This window comes from Eleginops maclovinus, chromosome 9 (genome assembly GCF_036324505.1).
Source record: "Eleginops maclovinus isolate JMC-PN-2008 ecotype Puerto Natales chromosome 9, JC_Emac_rtc_rv5, whole genome shotgun sequence".
In the NCBI taxonomy this organism is placed as follows: Eukaryota; Metazoa; Chordata; class Actinopteri; order Perciformes; family Eleginopidae; genus Eleginops; species Eleginops maclovinus.
Window position 1 is genome coordinate 15,378,229 of NC_086357.1, and position 15,178 is coordinate 15,393,406.

At 40.8% G+C, this 15,178-nt stretch overlaps 2 protein-coding genes across 3 annotated transcripts in view; one reads left to right on the forward strand and one right to left on the reverse strand.

Annotated features, from left to right (window-relative positions):
• Positions 1 to 2,859, forward strand: LOC134870211 (uncharacterized). Its single transcript, XM_063892295.1, has 3 exons — positions 1 to 763; positions 1,295 to 1,485; positions 1,872 to 2,859. The coding sequence occupies exons 1-3, from the start codon at positions 125 to 127 to the stop codon at positions 2,005 to 2,007; spliced, it is 966 nt and encodes a 321-aa protein (XP_063748365.1). The 5' UTR covers positions 1 to 124; the 3' UTR covers positions 2,008 to 2,859.
• The window catches only part of abca7 (ATP-binding cassette, sub-family A (ABC1), member 7), a 26,535-nt gene continuing 13,407 nt past the window's right edge, over positions 2,051 to 15,178 (reverse strand). Inside the window, exons 23-51 of one of the 2 annotated variants that reach the window (XM_063892292.1) lie at positions 14,988 to 15,125; positions 14,159 to 14,406; positions 13,880 to 13,937; positions 13,539 to 13,741; positions 12,456 to 12,585; positions 12,315 to 12,338; positions 11,877 to 12,022; positions 11,022 to 11,146; positions 10,835 to 10,936; positions 10,462 to 10,654; positions 10,133 to 10,227; positions 10,018 to 10,050; positions 9,816 to 9,921; positions 9,663 to 9,737; positions 9,381 to 9,550; positions 8,713 to 8,890; positions 8,236 to 8,351; positions 7,905 to 8,049; positions 7,469 to 7,592; positions 7,061 to 7,190; positions 6,696 to 6,822; positions 6,539 to 6,601; positions 6,155 to 6,261; positions 5,742 to 5,883; positions 5,449 to 5,583; positions 5,134 to 5,237; positions 4,863 to 4,955; positions 4,099 to 4,348; positions 2,051 to 3,844 (exon numbers count right to left, since the gene is read on the reverse strand). In XM_063892292.1, the coding sequence (XP_063748362.1) occupies positions 3,374 to 3,844; positions 4,099 to 4,348; positions 4,863 to 4,955; positions 5,134 to 5,237; positions 5,449 to 5,583; positions 5,742 to 5,883; positions 6,155 to 6,261; positions 6,539 to 6,601; positions 6,696 to 6,822; positions 7,061 to 7,190; positions 7,469 to 7,592; positions 7,905 to 8,049; positions 8,236 to 8,351; positions 8,713 to 8,890; positions 9,381 to 9,550; positions 9,663 to 9,737; positions 9,816 to 9,921; positions 10,018 to 10,050; positions 10,133 to 10,227; positions 10,462 to 10,654; positions 10,835 to 10,936; positions 11,022 to 11,146; positions 11,877 to 12,022; positions 12,315 to 12,338; positions 12,456 to 12,585; positions 13,539 to 13,741; positions 13,880 to 13,937; positions 14,159 to 14,406; positions 14,988 to 15,125 (4,031 nt within the window). In that variant the 3' untranslated portion in view covers positions 2,051 to 3,373. The remainder of the gene's footprint in view (positions 3,845 to 4,098; positions 4,349 to 4,862; positions 4,956 to 5,133; positions 5,238 to 5,448; positions 5,584 to 5,741; positions 5,884 to 6,154; positions 6,262 to 6,538; positions 6,602 to 6,695; positions 6,823 to 7,060; positions 7,191 to 7,468; positions 7,593 to 7,904; positions 8,050 to 8,235; positions 8,352 to 8,712; positions 8,891 to 9,380; positions 9,551 to 9,662; positions 9,738 to 9,815; positions 9,922 to 10,017; positions 10,051 to 10,132; positions 10,228 to 10,461; positions 10,655 to 10,834; positions 10,937 to 11,021; positions 11,147 to 11,876; positions 12,023 to 12,314; positions 12,339 to 12,455; positions 12,586 to 13,538; positions 13,742 to 13,879; positions 13,938 to 14,158; positions 14,407 to 14,987; positions 15,126 to 15,178) is intronic. The other variant, XM_063892293.1, reaches the window with a different exon arrangement.

A 15,178-nucleotide genomic window follows, 5' to 3' on the forward strand; every position in this document is an offset into this window, starting at 1 on the left:
GATATGTCTGAGAGACACAACACACAGCAAAGGACATTTCTTTTTATATTTAAAAAGCATCTGTAAGAGATGTTTGAACCACACATTTAAAGATTTTCAAAAGTGTTTTTATACAAGTGTTGGAATGAAGAGAGAGAAAAAGACAAGGACGGTAAAACTAGAAAAACATGAACCAGACACTTTTCCGATGATCGTAGGTAAAGTGAAGATATCAATGCCCAAGATGAGAACCGTGAAATCAAAGGAGAAGATTAAAGTTGCCTCAAACTCTATCTCAGCCAAGGCTACTACTTGTGAGACTTCAGGGAGTAAAATGAAGCTTTGTGTCGACCTGATGCCTGTTCTGGCTGCAGCAAAGGAGAATGTGGAGGAACATGACGAAGAGGAAGAAGAAAAGAAAGAGGAAGAGAAGAAAGCAAAACACAACAGCTGCATGAATCAAAAAGACACAGAAACCAGCAGCAAAGATGACTCTGTGGAACAAACACTTGATTCTTTCCTGGGATTACATTTGGACATCGATATTGAACAATCACTAAATTATTGTTCTGTGCTGCCACCTGTGACTCAATCTAAAGCCGCTGCTGAGTTTTGTGAATGTCAGAAAATTTCCCACACTCCTCTGCCTCCCATCAGATTGTCTGATCAAACAAGAAGCATCTCTCCATACTTCACAACAAAAGACTGCAGAGGCGACGGGTTGGTTACAGGAGAAGAAGCAGACTGCAGGACCTGGATGGAGAACCCCCAGGTCTCTAAAAGTGTGAGTAAACTGCTAAACCAGCTGAATACACAACAATAAAGAAAATACATACAATAAGAAAACAAAATATTTAGCAGGGCAGGAGATGAAGAGAGAATGAAATACTTTTCAGAGTAATCCCTATAAAAACATCATTTATACATCATTACTCATAAAAAACAACAACAACAACAACAAACAAGTCGACAAGGAACACATAAAAAAGTATCTAAAAAATCATATGCCCAAAAAAATCAGTTTTTTAAAGAAAATTTAAATAAAAACTGAAAAAACGGTTTACCTTTAATGGAACTGCCACAGTTTATAGTAGACTGTGAATGAGAGGAAATTACAGGAAAGTGTCACAATATTTACAATGGAGTATTGGTACTGATGTAAAAAGTCTAGGCACTTCATCCACAAATATCAGACGGATAGAAAAAAAACCAACAACTTAAAACAGGACAGGAAAAAAAGAATATATTTTCTCTTTCTGAACAAAACATCCTCACCCTAGAGGTCTGACTGACTTTCCTCTCTCTCTCTGCTCAGAGATCTCCAGATTTTCGTCTTGCTGACATCTCCTTGTCCAGCCTGGACACTCTGCTGCAGACGGTAACACAGAAACTGAAGAGGAAGAGGAGAGGAGGGGATGAAGTGCCAGCAGACCATCTCTTGGTGGCTGTTAGAGAACAACACTTGAAAGAAACGAGCGTCCCAGAGGGAGGGGACTTGGCCATCATGTACGTGTGGTGGTTTAGAGAATGTTGTTGTTTACTGTAGTTATTGTACAAAAGGGGAATACAGTAGTACATTATTAGGCCTACATTTAAACTACGGCATTGTTCATATTTGATTTAAAAGTCAAATTAAATATCATCAATTTAAGACTGTAAACATATTAAATAGCTAAAACAGAAGCGAAAACATTTTCAATTTTTTTAAAATTATGAGAACCTTTATTTATGTATTTATTTATTTATTAGCAATGTATCCTAAAAGGCATATCACACTAATTTTAGGCCCCTATAATGGTGTAATTACTACTGGAATATAAGCGTTGCAATATTTGCATATTCAGTGTGAGGAAAACAGTCCATTACATTTGGTTTCTCTTTTGTCTGAACAGGGAAGCAGTAGCATCAGTGGGTGGATATTGTCTAAACAGACAGAGGATCCTGCCTCCACTTTTATCTGCATCAACACCGATGCTAAGAATCACCATGACGAAGATAAACTTCCTGACTTCCACAGCACAGCAGTGATTCACCGAAAACAACCAATTGGACACAAAAGATACAGCACAGCATGTTTAAAAAGTATACAGGAAACCATATAGTTTTATTTTCCTTCAGGACAAGACATTCACGACAGACATATACCCGTTTCTCCTTTCCTATACTAGCATATCTCCAGTATATAATGCACATCTTATAGTAGATGCACAGATAAATTAATGTTCAAGTAGAACTTTTCAAGCATAATACATTAACATTACATTCAGTAGTGAAGACGTTCATTCCAAAATGACACAACCATTTTACTCCATCTTTATGTTTCTGCACAATTTCAGTCTTCTCAATACATTAACCTTTTTACACATATTATCTTGTAAGAGTTATATTTGTTTCATGCCTTTAGTAACTTCTGTAACAATCTTTTGAATATGTAACAGTGCAGTAAGAACCTGCTTTGGACATTCAGTCAGCTGCTGTGACAGAATGGTAGAAAGATAGAATTGATAGAAAAAAGAGAAATACAGTTTAAGGAAAGAAACTAAAAAATAATAAAGGGAAACCCAGCTTTATTAAAGGTAATCTTGTTATGTTTGGTGTTTGTGGGTCTGACTGAACCCTATTTTTAGTTGTTTGTATTATAGATCTCAGATTTATTTGATTTGAAATATGATTAATTTGGATTGTTGCAAACATGCCTTACTGATTAAATAAGGTCATATGAAATACCCTCGGTTTCAAAACCGCACCCCCCCACCAAAAAAAAAAACCCAGAATATTTTTGAAAGATAAAAGACTAAATACATTTTTGATAAAAAAAAAAACACTTGTCAAGTTCATCATTTAGTATTTAAGAGGTATTTCACAATGAACCTAAAGTAACAATTCTATACAGATATACTGAATATTGTTATGAAACAACCCCTTAAATGCTTTGATACATAAATTCATCTTAACAATTTCATGTAACAAATGTACTTCAGGTATTGTTTGAGCATTTGCAGCATTCTCTTTTGTTTTAAAGTGCTTTTGCAAAGTAAAGATGAGATTGTGAGAGGTCTAATGATTGAGCCCTGAGGAACGCCACCCCTTGTTTTTATGTTGAGCCTTGCATAATATTTTCTATAACTTTGGATTGATGACATTGATACAGTGTAAGATTTAGGAACCCAAAAAAGGGTATAAAAGCTACAGATATGTTAACAAGGTGAACAAGGCACCAAAGCCATTTTTTTTTAATTACTCAACTTTTTTTTTCAGGGGAGAAACATTTACCCCTGCAGTAACTTTCAAAGTCAATTCTTTCAACGTCTAACCCTGTGCCTTGTTGCTTTGAAAGACATTCAGATGAACGTACAGCAAGTGATAAAAACCTCTTGTGTTGCAGCAGTCCAGTTCACAGTGAGCTGTCCTGTGTGTTGCCGTCGACTATAAAGAGTGCAGAAGGATTTTTACTGGAGCTCTCTGCTTTGCTTGATTTACTAGTTTCTCCCTGAACTCCACCAGCACTGCTGTCTGATCCGCCGCTGGCCCTCCGGCTCGTCCTCTGAGCCTTTTCCTCTTTCTGAGGTATTTTTGTCATTGCCATGTTGCTGCTTTTCTCCCCATTAGCTTTGCCTTCTTTAGATTTGATCTTGCCAGATTTGGGCTTTTTTGATTTACCCTCGTTGTGTTTACTGCCAGACGATTTTGCGGGCTGCTGCGGGCTCTTGCTCGGCTGAGGGGGAGTGAATGGCGGCAGTGGTTGGATGGTGGGAGGGTTAACCCTGTGTAGAGTGGTCTGTTTGGTCTGTACTGTACTGTTGCTGATGACAACATCTGAGAGGATGTCGTCATCCTTCTGCTCTTTGGCAAAGTTGACAAACACCTATAAAAACAAATCAGGTTTAGTGACACATTGTTTAATTATTTGAGTGATTTAAATTAGTTTCAGATTACCATACTAATAAAGTTAAAGAATGAAAGTGAGTGATAATATAGGTAATTCAGATAAGAATAAGAGTTGTATAGTAAGATTATATTTGATATTTAAAATTGAAAGGTTAGTTTAATTCAATCTAAAGAAAAATCCCGGTTCAGCATCATTACATCCCGAGATGCAGAGTTTTGAGTTGCTCTCACCTGGTCCAGAGTGGTCTGTGAAACAGAGAAGTCGATGATGCCCAACTCCTCATGGTTGTTGGCCAGCACCTCGAAGACTCGAGCCAGGCAGCAGGCGTGTGAGGGCAGCTGGAACTGCAGCACACTCTGGTGGCGCTCCTTCAGCTCGATGCTGGGAAAAGAGCTCTGCATGTAGCTGCTGATGGGGCAGGAGTCCGGGTCGTATTTATTGTCCAGCAGACGGAGAACAATGGTGTAGCCATCACCAAACCTGGAAGATACCGACATTTAATGGATATAATAAATGAATACAGTTTAACAGAATTTGATTCAGAGAAACTTTATAAACAAGAATACAGAGCAACACAAAATATAGAGAAAGTTCAACTCACAAGGGTATGTACAGTAGATCTAGATAGTAATACATTTAGTTTTAAGTTGTGTCTTATGCATGTTTTCCTCTTGTATATTTTATCTGGTTTATCATTTGATTCTAAATGATTCTCATTTGCTTTTTATTTCCTTGACAGTGAAGCACTTTTGACTGGTATCTATGAAACATGCAATATAAACAGAGATTTCCTCGCCTACGTGGTAACATTTAAAAGGAAGCACACTTTCATTCAGTGCCTCTAAAAACTGATACAGACGAGAGGTTTAATTAGGCGCTCTGGGGATGTGAGGCTTGAAACAGCACAAATCTCCAACATTCATTGATTGATTGATAAATAGTGTTTTGAGTTGAACTTGTATTATCGACGTTGCATAGAATAAAGTGTATTTACCTGTTCTTCAAGTGTTGTACAGATCCAAGACACTGGAATCTGCCGTTCACCATGATGGCCATTCTGGTGCAGAGAGCCTCACATTCCTCCATACTGACACATACAAGATACATACATTAAACACATTATTAGGAAAGAATTACAGAAGTGATGAAGAAGTAGAGAATTAATTTCTGTTTCTCAGTGCTCTATGTCAGAAACAGGGAGCTGTAAGTGAGCCTGCAAGGTATTTAGGTTATGCGGTTATCATTTAGTGTACATCTCCTCCTACCTGTGTGAGGTGAGGACTACAGCCCTCCCCTCTTTGGTGACACTGAGGATGCAGTTCCACAGAAACCTTTTGGCTTTTGGGTCCATGCCAGTGGTGGGCTCATCCTAATAAGAAGAAAAAAAGGATAAGAATGAATTAAAAACAGTAATACCTGTAGTGGCACCAAAAATTAAGTTACTGACTCACCACATAATCTATCTCGATTTTTCCCTATGACAATCCAAGTAATCTACAATTGAACAAGTGGTGATAACTTTCATCATTGGAGGAGAGATTAGCGGTTGCTCTTCAGCTGTTTGGTGAATAGTCTCTCACCAGGAATATAACAGGCGGAGCCCCGATGAGGGAGATGGCAGTAGAGAGTTTTCTCTTGTTGCCTCCGCTGTATCCTCCCGCCTCCCGCTCAGAGTACTGGGTCAGTCCCAGCTTCTTCACGCCCCACTGCGCCACCTCCAGGACAGCAGAACAGGTACATTACTAAAGAGTCCTCCACAGTGAAGCTTAATATACTGGTCACAATAATTCTTTAACTGTGTCTGACAAATTCAGAAATCACATGACTCATTGTGTTGATTTAAGTTTTCCTGTGAGCTGCTCCTACGTGTTACCTTGGCGACAGACTCCTCTGACACTCCCCGCAGGCGGGCGTACAGCTCCAGGTGTTCCCGACCCGTCAGCAGGTCGCTTATGGCGTCAAACTGCGGACAGTAACCCATCAGCTGGTGCACTCGCTCCATCTCTGTTATCACACTGAGAACCACAGACACAGTCAACAGCTACACCAATACCTATACTTTGAATGATTTCATTTATTCTTTATTTCACCACTGAGGCAGCATTTCGATATCTCTTCTACAATATCTCTTTGACACGTAACACTCAGGAATAAGATGCTAGATAATCAAGACAACAAGGGTTTTAAAGGTTTTTGTCAAGAGAGAGTAAAGACTCCAAGTGAAATGTGATTTCATAAATGACTCACTTAGTCAAACAAAGCACTTGAAAATCCGAGGGTTTGTACCTGTGGTGATCCAGGAAAGCCTCTCCGTAGGTGACGGTTGTGTCTCCGGTCAGCATGCGAAAGGTGGAGGTCTTTCCTGCTCCGTTCACCCCCAGCAGGCCAAAACACTGGATGACACACATTTTTTCAAATGATTTATTACTGCTATAGCTTTTCCATTCTATTTTATTCTCTATATTTATGTGTAATTAATTGCATTAAAATGTCCCTTAGTATGTTTCTGTAATGCAATAATTCAGACACCGACTGTGTCACCGAACTCAGCATCTGGAACTATTTCCTTCTGAAGATTAGTCCTTTTGAGTATTTTTCATTAACTATTCAGTAATTAGAAATGTAGTCAAAACCTTGCTGAAATACACAGATGCTTCTTTCTCCTCTCACCTCTCCACGAGGAATCCCGAGGCAGAGGCGATCGACTGCTGGCATCTTGCCTGCTTTATAAACCTGTGAAACAAAAGGTTTTTTGTTTTATGATCAAGCTGGAATTCATAACGCAGCAGCAGGAAATATGTCAATGTGGGCTGATTGTAGGCTTTACCTTGCTCAGGTCTTTCATGGTGAGGATGTCTGACTGGGCTTTGCCACTTATCACCCTCTCTCTCTCCCTGGCCACGTCTTCATCCTCCGGACCAAGAGGAGGTACCTCAGGCTCGGTCCACCACGGCCTGCATGTAGAGATACAAGATCAAACTTTAACATGTATTACTGTGGAGTGGTGTAACAATGCTTTCTCATGTTTCTAATAAATGAAAGTCCTTGGTCTTCCGAACATTTATTTATTTAATCTGCTTTCAGAATTTTGCATCTTCACAATCACTTTGGTACAGATGCTGCAGCATGATTCCAACCTCAACTGCTGTCTGTATTTGATTAATAATATTGAAATAGTTGTTACAAACTTACCTGAACTGAATGAAGAACTTGTACTGCAGCAGTATGGTGAAGATGAAGAAGATAACACCCTCAACTGCCATCGCAAACAGGTTCTTCCCTACAAAGTCCCACTGAAGAGGGTCCAGAGTCTGCTTCGTACCTGGAGCAGCACACCCAATCACATACACATATATTGAAATATAATACATGCTTTGTGTTTGCTGCAGTTTAATAGGGAGTTCACGTGTTGAAGTATGCATGAAATAACAACACAAAAATAAGTTACCATATCTTGTTATCTATTCAAAGTGCTGTACACAATCATCACAGCAATCAAGTATCAAAAGCTGAGACCTTTACGATCCCTCAGGAAAATCATATTCAGCTTTGAAATACTGTGAAGAGTTTGAGACTGATTTCAGAAGGATATTTAATTACCCAGTCTCTGGAAGGCGTCGGCCATGGCCTGGTTTTTGGCCATGTCAATGAGTCCTCGTCCCAGGCAGAAATGAGGGAAGATAAGAAACACCTTCTTCAGGATCCTGTTCACCTCGTTCAGATGCTAGAAAGAAAAGACAGGGAGAGCACCCATGTTGTTTTATTTGTCAACGAAAACTGCATTTGCCATGTTGAAAAAATAAACCATAACACTACCAGCAAATTGTTGAACTAAACCAGAATGAATGAGAGGAGAGACAGGAAGACATCGCACAGCAGTAAATGAGAGGGGGGGGGGTGGGCTCTGCTATTGTGTATGTTTTTACCTCCTTACCTTCTTAATGTTTGAAAATCTTCGACTTATGAATATTTGTACCACCTCCAGAAGAAAAGAAAGGTAATTATTTAATAAATCAATATTCTTCTCTGTTATTACCTCGTCAACAAACAGCTCCAGGACAAAGGTGGCGATGCTGCCGTTGATTCCGATGAAGAGGTTGATGGAGGTCAGGACCACGTAGGCTGTGCTGGGCACGGAGAACAGAAAGGATGCTGGGTACATCAGAGGGGTGATGGACCACCTAAAACGGATAATTAGGTCACTGCAATACATTTGCCTTTTAAGTTGTGTTAGGAGCAAAAAGATTGGGTAATAATGATGTTTGGTGAACGAGACAATAAGATATATACATTGTGACACACTTGTGATGGGTGGTTTTAGAAGAACAGTGAGAAAAGCAGTGAGTGAAGCCTGAGCCTGATCGTACCCGTAGAGCAGGAGGAGCAGGATGAGAGCAGGAAGGTTGGTCTCTGAGACGTACGACTGCTGTTGGAAGCAGATGAAGATCAGCACCACCATGGTGGCTGGGACGGTGTAGTTCAACTGAAAGAAGACAACACAAGATTTTAGAAAAGTCTTTCTTTCTTTCAGTGAATACTATTGTCAACTGAAATAAATCTAATGCAGATTATTGAAGAAATTTGAGTTTTTATACCAGCTTTACTAACTAGGTCAATGTTAAGACCCCATAATGCAGACCCTTAACTTAAGAAAATGCCAGCATCTGCATTGGTGGGGGCAACGTGATGTTTCATTTAGCCGGAACTTTCTGCTGCCTTTGTAAAAGGTTGAGATTTAGATGTCGGTCTTAAAATAAGTTAGAGATTTTTTTATCTGTGAAATCTGAGCACTGGAATACTGGCTGATTGAGTAAGGAAAATGTCTCCTCTTCTTGAGTACTGACCATGTCCCAGGTGAAGTTGGCCAGCCAGTAAAGGATTGGTTTGACTCCGCTGACAAACTGAAGGTGTTTGGCTTTGCTGACTCGCTCTTCAATCAGGAAAAGGACGAAGCTGGCTGGCACAAAGGACATGGCAAAGATCACGCAGATGGAAACCAGTACATCCACTGATGTGGTCATCCTGACAGATTAGAGAGGGGAAAAACACAAGTCAGGTACAGAACAACACTCATTAACATAGACAATATATAAATAGTGTGACCAACAATTATACAACTAAATGATCCACTTCCCGTTTAACTTCTGATTTTATTAAGAAAACAATTGTTCAGGAGGTTTTTGTTAAATTTGTTGATTGGTTTTGGACCTTCAAAAAGTTTTTATGTACGCTTTACCTTACTGCGCAGGAATTACTAAAGCATAATTTTGTTGTAGAGCAATACTGTATGCATGTTGTGTAAATATTTTCACTTCAACACAGCTATTGGTTTCAACTCATTTTGGATTAAAGGTTGCATTTTTTTTTGTCAAATCTTCCTTTACACACTAATCCATCTTTAGGGCCGTGACCAAGATGAATTTATCTATTGAGACAAATAGAGGTAATACAACAAGCTCCAGAAACCAAATCCATCCACCTCAACTCAAAAACTCCACAGCTTTGAACTCACATAGCCATTTCTGTGAGTTGTTCCTTAGTGAGGTTGAGTGGGTGGTTGTATGCAGTGATGCCATGTTTTCTCCTCTCTGGACCGGGGACCAGACTTGCTCTCAGCAGGCCATTGTTCATCACGTTGACGAATGACACCATTGAATGCCATCCCTTGTTATTGTACCACACCTTAAAACAGGAAGAATAAAATAAAAATGTCAACGTGTTTTATGTTAGATACTTCCTGTAAATACAGACGGCAGAAAATAAAGAGAAAACAGACACACAGAAACACATTTACCTTCACATTGCTCTGACTGTTCAATCCTCCCAGAAAATCTGGCAGTCTGTTTAGCAGATGATCCAGTGAACTGTTCTGTGTGGAATTAAAGAACGTCAGAAACATTCAGGGAAGCAGCAGGATCGGTCAAACGTCCCTGAATTTTATTTATACCTGCGGAACTGGATATTGAGTCCTGATGGCCATGATGGAGTCTTGGACATGATGCACCGGAGATAACGTCTGAGTGGCGCTGCCCCCCAGGGAGAAACCTCCGTATCTGCAACACAGAGTAGTATAACGGTTTGTTTCTTGGCAGTCCTATTAAGTACAGAATGTTCCACATCCAAAAGGATGTTTTCAATCAGGAGCTTACCTGAATTCATTTACCCACTTCTTGGTTTTTATGCTGCAAATGACACAGAAGAACAACAGCTAATTTGTAAAGAATATTTTTAACTGTAATGCATTTTTAAATGTTTATTTAGTACCTTTTCTTGAGGATCTGAGAGTAGGTTTTAACAAGGTAATCAGAGATGTCATAACTAGTCAGATTTTGGAGGACATCTCCAGTCAGCCTCTTTATCTAAAAGAAAACAAGTAAAAAAGATCTCAGGAGCAAAAAACAGACACACATTAAGATTCATTTACATAGACTGTATGTTTATTTCCCTGTTAACTGTTATATCACATTTTGACCTGGGCTGAGGCTCCATTTAAAATTACCGTAGATCAATGTTTTTTAATTTTAACATTTGTATTGGTGATGTTTTGCGTCTGCAATCCCTGGTGTTAACGTCATTCCCGATAGCACACTGACCTGTGGAGGCGGTAGACCACCGGCACCCTGCGGGCAGTCAGGGAGCATCCTCCGGACGTCCTCTGTGCTACACTGACAATCAGGAGACGGTAGGTTTCTGCTCCAGTTGCCTCTGCTGAACATCTGCCAGGTAGAATAAGACACCTGTGGTCGCATGAACAGCCCCCCCTGCTTGTTTTCACACCCATCAATCCTGTAGGTAGAAAAGGGAGTAAAGATGTGTGATTTGAGTACTGAGTTTTTTCAAGTGTGTTCTTACAACTGTCTTCAAAATCCTGATTCTCAGAACCATGTGTCCTACTAACTTCATTACTGTTCCTTTTGATGCTGCTTACACAAATTGTATACTGTCTTATCAGGGGTTGTCTCTTACGTGCTGTTGTCCTCTTTCTCCATGCATTTGGTACCAAAACCTGGCTGGTCCAACAGAGCTTCCAGCAGGTTCTCCATGGCTGGATTCCCAGGTGCATCATTGCTGTAAATATTTAACCAGAGGCAAGGAGTTACAAATCTTGACTTTACTAACAACGGTCCGAGTGAATGTTTGGGTGGAGGCCTACCTGAAGAATGTGAACTGTTCTCCGTACATCCAGGGCTCCAGCTGCAGAGAGGGATACTTCCCAAACGGAGGAACGATGAGGCTGAAGAGCAGAGCGATCAGCACAAACACAGCCGGCAGGACAACCTGAAGCACAAGTCATCCATCAGCTGAACAACTTCCCCAACCCTAACCAAAGACCATGTGTGGCAGCCGGGTGTGGTTCCGATCAGCTGTCTGGTCTCCGGCCGAGCCACTCCCCTCACCCCAGCAGCCGGCGCTCTAACCACACCCGGCTGCCACACCATGTTACACAGAGAATGAGTAAAGGCCATATAACAACAGTCTAATGAGTAACTGACTTAAGGGTTGACTTTGGTATTTCTTGACCTAAATCCTATTTTCCCACGTTCCTCTGTGTAGGTGACTAATGGGCAAAACAATTTCTGAAATGGGTCCAGTATTCAGCCAGAGTTGCAACCGATTTCAGAACCAGACAAGCATGACTTATGTCAACACAAAAGTAAACATACCAGATTATTTCTCTGTAGGGTTATTTGCAATATGTTGTCATAAACATATTGTAAAAGTCTGAGTCCGAGCACAAATAAACACTTGACGTAGATATACACTGACGGAGAAAATTACATTGCAGCATGCTCAACACTGGAGTAAAAATGATTTTCCCCCTTTAGTCACTCGAAAAAAAGGAGATATGGTCCAGGTTAGCAACAACGAAGCCAAAACTATATGATTAGTCAACTATCTGACGGAGAAGAGACAGCGCTCATTTTCATTATGGAAACAATAAGCTCTGTGGTGATGGATGGCCTTTGAATCTCGCTCTCCAACAGCTGTTGCTGATATTTGTCATCACCTGAGCAAAGAAGCCCCTGCGGCTCCTTCGAGCGTAAAGCCAGCGTTTAATGAAGAGAGCCCTGAGCTGCTGCCAGGTCAGCCACCAGCCTGTCAGCGGGATGCCACCTCGGCCATCCCCACTCAGCAGGTCCGTCTCTTGAGGTTCTGTAAGCAGGAAAAAACACAGGTAGAGTCCTGTCAGTGATGTCCTCCTGTGATAACATGGAGACTTTTGTTGGATCACAGCCACAGAAAATGTCTTCATTTGAAACATAACATGACAACAACGAATGTGGAATTTTAATGTAAAGCTATTGAAAACAAGCAAGCCTCTTATTTGTGAACTTTCACAGTTAAAGGTTAAGAGTGAAGATAATACTGTGTATTTAATCTGAGGGGAGAAGTCTCTCGTTTACTATCTGATGGTGTTTTTTAGTACAGGATGATCTGAAGGTACCTTGCTTACGAAGCCTTTTCCTTCCTGGCAGCAATTATGGAAACAAACAATGAAAGTTGGAGACGGAACAGCAGACTGACTGTACATGGAAACAATGTGTGGTATGTACAAAAATCTGTGCCTGGAAGTGTTTGTGCAGACCTGTCTCTGGTTCTTCAGCATCTTGTCTCTCCACTCTTTGCCCGGCTGACGGCTGCTGCCCGTCGGGAGACTCAGCCTGCAGCCCTGGTTCAGCATCCACTCCGGTTTCCTCAGCCACTCGTAAAAAGATCTGGAAATGAACAGAATGGGCAAAATAAACACAACAAGATCATTCCTCCATGTGGAATATTTTAGTTGAGGTAAGTGAAAGCGACAAGAGGGTAAATCTATTTCTCAATTGACACATCTCCTCTGTTTCAGCCCAAGAATTTTGCATAAGATTACAAAAACTAAATAAGGCTCTAAATTATACATTTCATTTCAATTTGTAAATGTTTAAATTGCTACTATTTTTCTTGTCACTGGTTGGAAAAGATAGAGTTCATTGAATAAAAGCCCTAAACATGATCTTCAGGCCCTGACAGCTGAAGCTGTGTACAGCAGATGGCAGTAAAGAAAAGCTCCATCAGCTTTGCAGAGGTTAGTGCGTGGTTATTCAGACTGAGTAAATCAGTCTCATCAGACTTTGCTATCAGCGCTAATCTGATGCTAATGTTAAACCAATTAAGACCAGGGCTGCTCCACAAATAACCAACACTACTGATTACACCTGGCTGAGCTCCTGCAGATCACACAGGGGGGACAACAAATGCTTTGCTATTGCCATTTGCACAATGGCAAAGGGAATCTTGGTTGAGTTCAAGAGTTCAAATGTGTGATTCTGACACACACATATACACACACACACGCTCTAAAGCCAGTCACTTACCAAGAGCAGAGTGGTAGGCGCCTCGATAAGCAGAGTTTCAAAGCGTTTTTTTCTCAATGTGACTCTGGTCTGAACTGTCCCTTTTGTGGTCCTTGCTTTTTGTCACAGTTTTATTATTGTTTTTCAGTTACACATTTGAGGGCAGAAGAAACCCTTGAGTATCAGTCATCTGAAGTAGCTATGATACATTGTGTATTGTTAATTATGCACATTTACAGCTATCTCATATTATTATGAAATGAACAGTGTGTCAAATGGCAAGTGGATCAAATAGCATATTTATGTATCAATCAAAACCGATGTAAAAGCCTCACCTCCTCCAGAGTGCTGTCTGACAGTCCGTAGCTGCTGATGCCCAGCTCGGTCATCCTTTGGTCCAGTTCGGACAGGAAGACGGCCAGGCTGCTGTCCTTGGCAGCAGTCTGCGGCAGGTTGAGCACCGCCTCGCGCCCTGACTCCTCCGACAGCCTCGCACCAGGGACGTGTTGCTGTGCCAGGGAGAGCAACGCCGCCAGGTCTGCCCGTGAACACGACGATAAAGGGAGAGATAATACTGTGAGTAATATCTTCAATCATAAACCCCTAACTGCTGGTTGTTGAAATTGAAAGCTTTAAAACAAAAATTGAAAAGGTCAAACGGGAGTGAGAGACTCACATGAGCTGCTGTCCTCACTTCCCAGGCCGGTGTCTTCACTCATGGATGATTCACTGTCCTAAAACAGAAAGAGGACTTCTTAAAATGTACAGAGGACACTTCAGTCACAAAGACAGTAATATGACATTTTTATAATCATAATGCACTTCTTTCAAAGCAATTAAGCACACCATATTTTCTTAAAGCGCAAACTATTTTACCAATTTCTTTTTTTTTAATAAAAGCTCAAACACGTAATTCTTGGATAATTACAGTTTAGAGAGAGCGAAAAAAACGGACCTTGAGAGGAGGCAACTTGCTGGTGCTGTTGCTGTTGCTGGTACTGGTGCAGATACTGGTACTGCTGGGAGTGCTGGTGTCCAGTCCTTCCCTCTTTACCACAGTGAGGTAGTAGCCAGATCCAAGGCGGGATTTCAGGAAGAGTGGTGAACCATAGCAGCACAGCTTCCCCTGAGAGATGATGGCGATCCGATCACCAAGCAGCTCTGCCTCATCCATGTAGTGAGTGGAGAGGATGATGGTCCGGTCTGAGGGGGACACAGAGGGCAAGGACACATTGACTATTACTTCACCTTCTCTTGTTTTAAATGTAATTTACTGTATATTTAGTTTAAAAATAACTACCGGTATAACAAATAATGACTCTTGTGTGATAAAGTAATGTTGTAATTGAAGTAAAAGGGCTGCTATTATGCTATATTTGTCAGTGTTTACCACTAGAACAGTGACATTAGATGTATTATATAACAACTTTACTTATTTATTCAAGTTATGACGTCATAACCGAAGCAAATCTGGATCAGCTCGTTTGTACCCCCGTTTTTAGCGATGTGTGTAAGCAGGAAAAGAGAGAGGGTTGTATTTTCTGTCACTTTGTAAGTCTCCTTATACACCGGGGACATTTATGGATAAAAGACAGCAAAAACTGCATTTTGCATAATAGGGGACCTTTAAGACAAAAAAATGGTCTTAAGGCAGTAACTCCAAAAAAACTTTGTTGGTTTGGATGTTCAGGCTGACATGCCTTTCTGACCTTTTGGGGTTATGGCCTTTTAAAATGTTGACCCTCATTTAAAAAACAGTGAGATCTCAAGCTGCTGTCCTTCACCTTTTCTATATTTGAGCAGCAAATCCCAGATCCCTCTGCGGGAGTAAGGATCAACCCCTGCTGTGGGCTCATCCAGAACAACCACTTTTGAACCTCCGACAAACGCGATCGCCACGGACAGCTTCCTCTGCATGCCACCTGACAGACAAGAGGGACAGAGGGAGTTTTAATTTGTAACAGATTTTTTTATT